This window comes from Bombina bombina, chromosome 4 (assembly GCF_027579735.1).
Source record: "Bombina bombina isolate aBomBom1 chromosome 4, aBomBom1.pri, whole genome shotgun sequence".
Classification (NCBI taxonomy): domain Eukaryota; kingdom Metazoa; phylum Chordata; class Amphibia; order Anura; family Bombinatoridae; genus Bombina; species Bombina bombina.
Window position 1 is genome coordinate 859,372,217 of NC_069502.1, and position 11,684 is coordinate 859,383,900.

General features: G+C 39.3%; 1 protein-coding gene across 2 annotated transcripts in view; it reads left to right on the forward strand.

The window, feature by feature from the left end:
• The window catches only part of LOC128657314 (uncharacterized), an 82,762-nt gene extending 72,014 nt beyond the window's left edge, over window positions 1-10,748 (forward strand). For both annotated transcript variants that reach the window (XM_053711608.1, XM_053711609.1), the window contains exon 13: window positions 9,901-10,748. In XM_053711608.1, coding sequence (XP_053567583.1) covers window positions 9,901-10,001 — 101 coding nt within the window. In that variant the 3' untranslated portion in view covers window positions 10,002-10,748. The remainder of the gene's footprint in view (window positions 1-9,900) is intronic.
• Window positions 10,749-11,684: the final 936 nt, after the last annotated feature.

Below are 11,684 nucleotides of genomic sequence, written 5' to 3' on the forward strand. Positions count from 1 at the left end.
CTCTCCTTATCTTATTTTTCATCAGGATAAGGGAGTTTTAAAAACTAAAAACTTATCTAAAGTGGTGTCTTCAGACAATAAGTCAGAAAATTGTTCTTCCGCCTTTTTGTCCTAATTCCAAGAATTCTATAGAAAAGCTTCTCCATAATTTAGATATTATTAGAGCTTTTAAGTACTATCTACAGGCTACTAAAGATTTCAGGCAAACTTCTAGTTTAATTTTTCTAGATCCAAAAAAAAAGGTTAGAAAGCTACAGCTGTCTCTTTGGCATCTTGGTTAAAGCTTTTGATTCAGAAGACTTACTTGCCGGTGGGACAGTCGCCTCCAAAACAGATTACTACCCATTTAACCAGATCATTTACTACATCTTGGGTCTTTTAAGAATGAGGCTTCTGTTGACCAAATTTGCAAGGCAGCTACTTGGTCGTCTTTGCATACTTTTTACTAAAGTCTACCATTTTATGTTTCATCTGAAGCTGGATTGGGTAGGACAGTTCTTCAGCCTGTTTCTGGTTGATGTCATTTTTGTTGTTTTTGCATATTAAAAAAAAAAAGCAAAAGTGTTATTTAAATAGATTTAAATATGATATCTAGCTTTTTCTATATATTATGCTTGTCCCACCCTTGTTACTCGTGGACTTCTCTGCTTGGGTATTAGTTTCCCAGAAGTAATGGATTGTGGACCCTCACCACGTGTATGAAAGAAAATATAATTTAATGCTTATCTGATAAATTCATTTCTTTCATGGTGGTGAGGGTCCTTTAGACCCCACCCTGTTTTATCTTCTCAACGTAACTTTATTTTTCTTTTTGCACCTGTTTATTTCCCTTTATCCTTTTTTGCTCATTGCTTTTCCTTCTTAATACAGGGAGAGTCCACAGCTGCATTCATTACTTGTGGGAAATACAGAACCTGGTCACAGAGAGGAGGTAAAAACACCCCAGCCAAAGGCTTAAATACCTCCCCCACTTCCCTCATCACCCAGTTATTCTTTGCCTTTCGTCACAGGAGGTTGGCAGGGAAGTGTCTGAAGATTTCAGAGTAGTTCCTTAGGAAGGGTATCTGCCCTTCGAGTGAGAGCACTGATGAAAGTTAGTCTGGAGATGCAGGGAGAGTCTTTCTGTGAAACCATCCAGACTCATATTAACAGCTCCTTAAGCAATCAGCGTTGAGTTTTGCTGCCTGCTTTCTTCACTCAACTCCATGTCAGAAGCGCTGCTACAATCTGTCACACTTGAAGGACTGTGTCGCTGTACCTCCATCTCTTCGGCCTTAGCGATGTTACTTCTTCCTGCTCCGTGCAAGCGAAGGGTTAATCCAGGCTCTCCTGCCCAAGGACCGTTGTGTAAAATGACGATTGTGTCCAATCAGTCCTCTGGGGATGCGATTCCCTCTGAGGCTTCAGAGGTAGGACATCCAAAGTCGGAGTCTACAGGCTTGATTCCTCCGACTGCGGAGGGCTTAGTGTTTAGATTTAGATTGGCACGCCTGCGTTTACTTCTGAGAGAGGTTTTGGCAATGTTAGAGGTTCCCAGTATTGATCAGTCAGTTGAATCTCTAAATCGGGTAACGATCTTGTCTAGACGAGTGGAGAGGGATGCTGATCCTATTTCTTATTGTCTTGATTTTCTCTTTTTTTATTTATTTTTATTGTTTATTTAGAATCCCAGTTCCGAGCTCTGATGGGTTTGTGCCGTGTGACAGGCTGGACCTGTTTTTGTTTGCACATTCCTTTCAAATTTTGGGCTCTTGCCTATTTTATGTTTACCTTTCTGTTCTGTTTCAGATAGTTTTCTGTTTTTAGAGCTCTGGATGGGTATAGACACTATTCTTAGACGTTTAGTTACAGGGGATTTTTGGTACTATCGACTTAGATGGTTGAGATTGTTGGTGATTTCCGGTGGAAGCATGTTGATCTCTGTTTGGGGTGATGGTTCCCCCGATAATTTCAAGAAAATTTTTAAGCCTCAGATCTTATATTCTTTAATTTGATTTATTCTCAATTTTTCTAACAATTCTGGACTTTAAGAATTTTCTGTTTAGCCCTTGAGTGTTCTGGCATATACGTTGTATCCTAGGTGACAGGCGGAACCTGTTTTGGGTACTATTTAAGTTTTTTGTTTTTTTAGCTTTCTGGCTCAGGCACAGCAAGTTCATCTATTCTAGAGAACAGACTGCACCTGTTTTAAGTATTATCTTGGATGGGTATACAAAAATAATATAGGGGGCGCCCTTACTAAAATAGTAAAAGATATCAGTATAATCAAATATATACAAAGTGGTATATTGATCTGCTATATGACACGATTTAGTCACACATATGAATCAAACAATTAGTAGCTAGAAGTGTCACAGATGGTAGCTGTGAATAAACACTAAAATTATGAGAATATATGACTACCGTGTCATGCAGCAGAGGATCTATATATCACGAAATAATAATAAACTCTGTAAAAAAAATAATTATAAATAAATCTATTTCATAAAAATTCAGAAAAATTATATATAAAAATGAAATGATTTTGTATAAGAAAGTCTCTTTATAACATGATGGTGTCACTGGAGGAAGGAATCTGTAGAGAACCAAGGCCAGGAACTCGATCAATTTGAAGAAAACAAAAGCAGACAGATGCGCCACATGGCCCAATATTGTTTGGGAAATGGGAACAGAAGAAATATGTGTCCGATACACTCACATGTAATAAAGCACTTGAAGTAGTGCTAACATAGCAGCCTGGGGTCAATAACAGTCACCTAGAAGACCGGCCTCTCAGGATGTGGGATATCTGCAGGTGGTAACAGAAAAACACACAAAGTGCCTATATGGCCTAGTACTGTTTGGCTCTTGTGAGAGAATATAATAAATGTTGGTAATACACTCAGGCCTGATGAAACAACCTTATATGGCTGAGAAACGTGTTGCTTGTTTTTTTCCAGTATTTTTTAATAAAGTAAGTTACATTACTTTTACCACTTGCTGCCATTTTTAAATCCTTGTAATACCACATTGGTATCATCTTGTCTCATCGTTAGACACCTGGAGTTTCCTGTATACCACTGATTAAGTCTGTTGGGTGACCAAATTGATCCCAGCCTGCCTCTATAGCATCATAGGGGATGCTTCAACAAATGTGAGTGTTTTTCCAACATTTATTATCTTCTCTCACAAGAGCCAAACAGTACTAGGCCATATAGGCACTTTGTGTGTTTTTCTGTTACCACCTGCAGATATCCCACATCCTGAGAGGCCGGTCTTCTGGGTGACTGTTATTGACCCCAGACTGCTCTGTTAGCACTACTTCAAGTGCTTTATTACATGTGAGTGTATCTGACACATATTTCTTCTGTTCTCATTTCCCAAACAATATTGGGCCATGTGGCGCATCTGTCTGCTTTTGTTATCTTGGATGGGTGCTTGATTCTGGATTATATGGATCTAGGGGTCCTTTTGGGCAGAGGGAAGTTTTTCGGGTGACTTTGGAGTCATTGTCCCGGTATCTATCGCACTGTGGGAATATTTTCTTTCCACTGTTGGAACATGGTCCAATAAGGGGAGGGACTTTCCGTCCTAATTGGGTTCTATGATTTTTAAGCAGAACTTATTAGTTCTCTTTTTTGCCGGAAAATGTAAGGTTCTTTCTTCCCTTTGTTCAGGAAGAAGGATGTCTTTCCGGTTTCATCCTTTTGAACAAATCCAGTTCTTAGGAACCGTATCTTCCAGTAAACCTCGTTCTGATCCTAGGTTTCCTTTTTGGGATCTGGGGTTTAATGAGGATGTATCCTGCTTCCAGATGTTACAGTAGCTCCCGGGTCTTGACGTTTCTGGTTTTCTTACCATCGGCTGTTAAGAAACCTTTAGGGATTCTCTGTTGTCTTTTTGATCCTCAGAGTGGAATCCAGACTTGAGTTTCTGGTGTATACACCAGGGTGAATCCTGGATGCTGTTTTGTCTTATGGACATAACATTTTTTTCCTGGGATCTTGCAAATTTCCTCATTGGGTTTGGTCCTCCAGTTCCCCTTCTGGCCTTTGTTGGCACTGGGGTGGAGTGTGATATAGCCAGCCAAGGCTGAGTCTTCGGCATGGCGTTGTTTTTTATTTTTTTTCTAAAGCTGTCTTAACAGACTTACAGGGAATATCGGTTGGGGGAATCGATCCCCATTGTTCCGTACAGATCTTCCTGTCCTGATAGTTTTCTCTCAGCTCTTCCGGGCGTTTTTGACTTTGTCGGTTCACTGCCTGTGGGGAGAGAGTGTCCTATGGGGGTCCATGGATCATGAGTTCCTTCTGTTTTATTCCTATGGTTCCTCAGCCGAGCATTCTGCTTTAAGGATTTTGTCTTCTGGGTTCCTACCAATTGGGTCCTCTCAGTTGGTAGATCTCTTTTTGAGAAGGAGAGTTCCTCCTACATAGACGGGAGGATCTTGTGTTTGGTGGTGGGCGGAGACCCACTACAGCTCATCAGTGATCCACTCTGAGTGGTCTGTTCCCTACAATCTTTCCTTGCTTCAAGGTTGGTATCTGAATTTTCAGGGCGTCCTTACCTATCCCTGGCATCCTCTTCCTCTGTTTTCTCTGCTGGAATGTGATTCTGATGGCATCTAACATTCCTAAGTAGATCTTTTATCAGAGATCTTCAGACCGAGATATTGGACCCTTATCGGTGCTTGGGAGGTTTACTTTAATCCTCTTCTTTTTTTCGGCCATGCCTCTCTCTGAGGATGGTTCAAGATCCTAGCAGGAGCAAGACGTCAGTCTTGACTGATTGCTTTATGTCCGCGAGTTTGTATCGCGGTTTAGTGACTTCGCTTCCATGGCCCTTGTTGCAGGGATCTGCTGGGTCGGGGTCTTTTTTTTTTTAACGTCATGGAATAGTTTTCCTCTGAGGTGGATTGCAAGAGGTCGCTTGGTCTTAGCCAGGAGAGGGGTTTCTGAAAGGTTCCGGTCCTTCCTGACAGCGAGTAGTTGGTCCCTCATCATCTATCATAGGTGTGGTGAACCTCCCTTTGTCGGGAGGAGCTAGATCGTTCTGGCTCTCTATCAGATCCCAAGGGGTTTTCTTTATTGTACTCCAGGATTATCTGGAGAAGGTCCTTCCTAGCTAGTTCTTGCTCGAGCAGTCCTTTTTGCGACCGCTAGCTGTCATAACCTGAGGGTTTTCTTAGCTGACTAGCATATGGAAGGTTGCGGTTTAAATCCGGCTGCAGTCCTTGCTCCTTGTATGGGGGCTCGCAAGCAGTTTTTCGATTCCCTGTTTGTTCTTCTTTTTCAGGGGGTTCATTGATCTTTCAGGCGTTTTAGTTCTTTTGCTCCATCTGGGGTTTAGCCTTTATTTTTAGGGGGTTGTATCGGGTTACTTTTGTTCCCGTGCAGGAGGTGGTCTTTGAACTCTTTTCTTCAATGATCCATTCCGCCTATAGATTGTTTTCTACATACCATAGTCCCTGTGTTGCAACCTTGCAATACATACTCCTTAAAGGAGTCTCCTTTTTATTAAGGCTGTGTTACGAGATTTTTTTGGGTTTTCTCCCTAAGATTCTTATTTTATATGTCATTTCCCTTTCTAAAGGGGAAGGTCCCCCCCCCCCATCAGGGAATCAAGCCTTTCTGTTCTTTTTAGTCTATGGAAGTTTAGTTGCCTTATTTATTTTAGTGGAGGGGTGTTTTTTTCAGCATGACATATGGGTCAGCGGGACACTAGCCTCCTCTGAGGTTATGGCTCCGTTTGAGAGCAGTGACGTCATCTTGGGTCTCTGGCATGAGATCTCTATGGTTCTGATTGTTGGGCGCTTTTTGGTCCTAGTATTCTTTTTCTTTTTTACTTCTGTTGAAGCAGCCTTTGGGAGAATGGGTTTGTTGCAGGCTGTGGTGCCCTCAGATTTGGACCGCCTCTTCTTTCCCTCTCGTTAGCATTCAGTGTCCTCTGTAGCTTGGGTATAATTTCCCACAAGTAATGAATGCAGCTGTGGACTCTCCCTTTATTAAAAAGGATAACATAAATTATGCTTACCAGATAATTTCCTTCTGTACAGGGAGAGTCCACAGCTCCCGCCCGTGTTTTCCGATGGGCGGCCCTACATTTTATTTGTTTTTCTTCTGGCACCTTTTTCACCCTGATATTTCTCCTACAGTTCATTGTTCCCTTAGCAGAATGACTGGGGGATGAGGGAAGTGGGGGAGGTATTTAAGCCTTTGGCTGGGGTGTTTTTGCCTTCTTCTGGTGGCCAGGTTCTGTATTTCCCACAAGTAATGAATGCAGCTGTGGACTCTCCCTTTACATAAGGTAAGGAAACTATCTGGTAAGCATAATTTTATGTTTTTCCTACATTTTTGCTTGACTATACATCTGACTAGTTGCCAGTGACTTGGGAGGGGTTTTATAGAGCTCTTGAGGTTTGGGAATCTTTTGAAAGTTTTACAAACTTTCATGCCACTTTTAGAATTATTGATCATAAGCTTAGAAAACTTACATTTAACTACACTAAAATGTTATCTAGAGCACAGCATGTAGTGAGGAAACAAGCTTTATCAAGTCAATAAGAGAGGCAAATTACCAAAGCAACATTTGTGCATAAAGTTATTCAAACCGTAATCTGAGAGCACAACCTAATATCAAAATATATTAAGGGGAAAAATTTCCATTTTTACTGACATACATGTGAAATATATTTACGTAGCTCTATGTTGAACTTTCTTTTTTTATTAAATAAAGAAAATATTTACAACCATTCTAGTGTATGAAGAATATTTTTATGTGCTGGTATTTAATGCGGTTTGTTTATTTTTATTTATTTTTTAATAATTTTAAAATGTATGTGTAATTTGAATGCTGAAATGTTATGTGAACACCATTTTATAAGCACTACTTTTTAAATTACATTACAAAAACTGAATTAATTACATAAATATTTGCATATATTTTATACATTACACATTATTTTTTTTATAAATATGAAATAGTAATCTGACATGAAAAATAGAGATAAAGAACATGTGATATTAATGCAACATTCAACAAAAAATAAATAAAACATAATGTTTTGTGAACAAAAGTAATAGTTATAAAGGGTAGTTTTGGAACTGAAATAATTGAATTTCAAAAGCTCTAAAATACTGTACATTTAAAAGAAAATATATGTAAAAAAAACAACTGCATTTATTTCTATTTTTTCAGTAATTTACAAATAAGGGATTCTGGGGAGCCCCTAAAAATATGTGCTAGCCTCCGTTAAATGAACAGTCTACACCTTTTGTCACCTTAAAGGAACACTAAACACCTGATAAAAATCATTAAAAAGTATGTTTTACTATGAATTAAAATCAAGTAATCACTACTGTCTAGTTTATTTGATCACCTTACCCCTAAGTGTTGAAAAAAATCGATTTGAAGATGAATGCTAATAAGGTGCATTATTCTCCCATGTAAGGTGCCATATTAGAACGCACGTTACACTGGGTCACAGCAGTCATGTGACTTGTGCATATGAAAAACATAGCAGCAGCAGCACTCAATGTTATGCAGACAGAGCTTGTCCTGCAGTTTATGTTATAAATCTGTTACAGGAATACAAGATTTTATTATTATGTTTTTCTATGCAAACAAAGCTTACTTTTTCAAACGTTACCACTGACATTCCTAATGTGTGTGACTGTACATAGCACTCGGCAGGGTGATAAATGTAAATCATTCTTTTCTCTGAGTCTGACAAGCTCCGGTCTGGAGAGGGAGGGGCCGAGGGGGGGAGAGAGAGCAGAGAGACTCTGTGAAGAAAATAGACTAAATAACTCATGCTGCAAATACTTTTTACTGGAGATTTGTTCTATGCAATATTTCATTTTCATACATCTGCATTACATATATTACTGTATATATGTGATGTAGATGTATGAAAATAAAATATTGCATAGAACAAATCTCCAGTAAAAAGTATTTGCAGCATGAGTTATTTAGTCTATTTTCTTCACAGAGTCTCTCTGCTCTCTCTCCCCCCTCGGTCCCTCCCTCTCCAGACCGGAGCTTGTCAGACTCGGAGAAGAGAATGATTTACATTTATAACCCTGCCGAGTGCTATGTACAGTCACACACATTAGGAATGTCAGTGGTAACGTTTGAAAAAGTAAGCTTTGTTTGCATAGAAAAATATAATAATAAAATCTTTTATTCCTGTAACAGATTTATAACATAAACTGCAGTACAAGCTCTGTCTGCATAACAAAATTAGCAATAGTTACATTGGAGCACTGATGATCCCTGAATATCCCTTGACATGTATATATTTTTTTTTAGTAGACAACCCAAAGTATTGATCTAGGCCCATTTTGGTATATTTCATGCCACCATTTCACTGCCAAATATGATCAAATAAAAAAAAAATTGTTCACTTTTTCACAAATGTTGTTACAAACTTTAGGTTTCTCACTGAAATTATTTACAAACAACTTGTGCAATTATAGCATAAATGGTTGTAAATGCTTATCTGGGATCCCCTTTGTTCAGAAATAGCAAACATATTTGGGTTTGGTGTTGCTTTTTGGCAATTAGAAGGCCGCTAAATGCCGCTGCGCACCACACTTATTATGCCCAGCAGTGAAGGGGTTAATTATTGAGCTTGTAGGGTTAATTTTAGCTTTAGTGTAGAGATCAGCCTCCCACCTGACACATCCCACCTCCTCATCCCTCCCAAACAGCTCTTTTCCCTCCCCCACCCCACAATTGTCCCCGCCATCTTAAGTACTGGCAGAAAGTCTGCCAGTACTAAAATAAAAGGTTTGTGGGTTTTTTTTTTTTTTTAATAAATATTTGTTCAGCTGTGATGGACAGCTGTTCAGCTGTGATGGTCCCTGATTACCCCTCCCCCGCTACCTATTTGCAGTCATCTTGGGTACTGGCAGCTGTCTGCCAGTACCCAGTTTGCCCTCAAAAACATTTTGTTTATTTTTTTTTTTATAAATATAGCTCTTTCTGTAGTGTAGCTGCCCCCTCTTAATACCCCCCTCCCAGATCCTTTGATACTTTATTGATTTTATTTCATTTGTGGCAGTGGTTGCTGCGTGCGCGCCCCCAACACACACACACACACGCTCCCAGCACCCGGGGTGCACTTACAGGAACTGGATGTCGAGTAGCAATGAGCTGCCTCCCTGCTAAGGTCCCACCCACCAACGATCGGCAGCATTGCTACTTGTGCAGAGGGGGCCACAGAGTGGCTCTCTCTGCATCGGATGCTTGAAAAAGGGTATTGCAGGATGCCTCAATATCGAGGCATCACTGCAATACCCTGAGAGCTGTTGGTAGCGATCACAATTGCTTCCCGCACTCAATTAGACCAAGGACGTACCAGGTACGCCCATTGTCACTGACAGTTTTTGCAGTACGTACCTGGTACGTCCTTGGTAGTTAAGGGGTTAAAATGAATATTGTTTCTGGCCACTTTGAAATGGCTGCCAAACTCAGCCCACTGATGACATCACAATCTGGGCTGCATCTAGACACTGCTGAATAACATTAACATTCTATTGAATCCTACTAGTGAACCTTTTGTGATTGGATGCCATATGCAGTCCAGATCATGATGTCATCAGTGGGATGAGCTTGGCAGCCATTTCAAAGTGGCCAGAAACAATATTCATTTTAAAATACCTTTTTTACGATTCCTGCTGTATGATATAGAAAAGGTGCAGGAGGCTATTTGCAGCTTAATCTAAGGTAAACCTTTAAGATGAATAAGATGTAGACTGTCCCTTTTTAAGGCTTTAGCATGGAAGCTTGGGAAAGGTGTTGTAGTCATAGCCGGTCCCCTCTCCTTTTATTAGACACTAATTTAGAAGAGTTAAAATGTTTTCAAAATATTATATCTTTAATAAATAACATTACTCCCATTGTGTTTCTTATCAACAGGTGAATTTACAAACTACAGTAATCCTAGTCATGGTCAGACTACAGATACTTCTTTCAATCTTCTTCAATATCAAAAAAGCCACGTGGGAAATTTGTTCTAAACATGGGAATTGTTTTACTTGGAAATCGCATCTTATTAAGCATCTGAAAATTTTAACAGGAGACAAACCATTTTCATGTTCTGACTGTGGGAAATGTTTTACTCAAGTCTTATTCATCATCAGAAAATTCATATAAAAGGAAATCAGAGCTTAACCTCTTAAGTGCAGAGAGCAACACTTAGTTGTCATCTTTACAATACCTAGAGGGCTCATGATGACTTCATGTCGTCCTCTGGGGGCTGCAGTTTTAGAATTGTTTAAGGCCTCGTCTGCACCTCAAGCTGTTACCCAGTTTGTTTGTCATTCCTAGGGGATGTGTGGTGCCCATATAGGTTAGAATAGCCAACTAATCGCCTAACATCACAAAATGTGTGTTTATTTGAGTAGAGTTTTTTATGAGGGAGCCCCTATATACAGATTAAAGTTATATAAATAAACCCAAAGGCTCTTATTTATATGCTGATAAAACCCTTTTTTAAATGTAGATATTGAGGGCATAAGTGCAAGAGGCCTCCAAAAGCTCTTGTCTGTATTAGGATAGTCCCCCAGCTGCTTAACATACATTGTGGTGAAATATAACCAAAAAATTTTTTTCAATAGCTAATTTCTATAAAAAACATCAACTTATTCTCAATTTTATTTTAGAAAGGCTACGTAGTATAATTATAGAACCACAAAACATTTGTACAAAACCTTACACTGTTTACAACCTTGTTTGTAAAATTGTAATAAAAATATTTTTTAACACTTTCGTTGTAGATTTCTAACTGCATGATATATACATAAAATAATGCTATAGGTTTATAGCATGCTAGGTCTGCTGAATATATCATTTGTGTGGGGTTCTCACTGTAATAAATACATAAAATAATGCTATAGGTTTAAACTGCTAGGTCTGCTGAATATATAATTTGTGTGGGTTTCTCTCTGTGTGATATATACATAAAATAATGCTATAGGTTTATAGCATGCTAGGTCTGCTGAATATATCATTTGTGTGGGGTTCTCACTGTAATATATACATAAAATAATGCTATAGGTTTATAGCATGCTAGGTCTGCTGAATATATCATTTGTGTGGGGTTCTCACTGTAATAAATACATAAAATAATGCTATAGGTTTAAACTGCTAGGTCTGCTGAATATATCATTTGTGTGGGTTTCTCTCTGTGTGATATATACATAAAATAATGCTATAGCACAAATTACGCACCCCTATCCCACACACACCTGAGACAGTGCTGCTCTTACACCTCCCTAAGACTAGAGACGACCCCACTGCGGCTCTCATGCTAATCATGCTTACAAGCGCCAAGAGGCTCATTCCTAGGGGATGGAAATCCCCAAGGATTCCCACTCTTGATGAGTGGCACTCCACAGTGGAGGACCTACTGAACCTGGAAAGACTACATTACCTAAAAATTAAACAACCAGGAACCCACGAAATGATGCTAGCAATATGGAATGGCACCTTCCCTTAATGACCACAACGAAATATGGTAGTATTAAATTTATAAACATCTTTCAGCCCCAGACCAGAAAATTCCCCTTTTTCTTTCATGTAATTAGCAAGAGTCCATGAGCTAGTGACGTATGGGATATACATTCCTACCAGGAGGGGCAAAGTTTCCCAAACCTTAAAATGCCTATAAATACACCCCTCACCACACCCACAATTCAGTT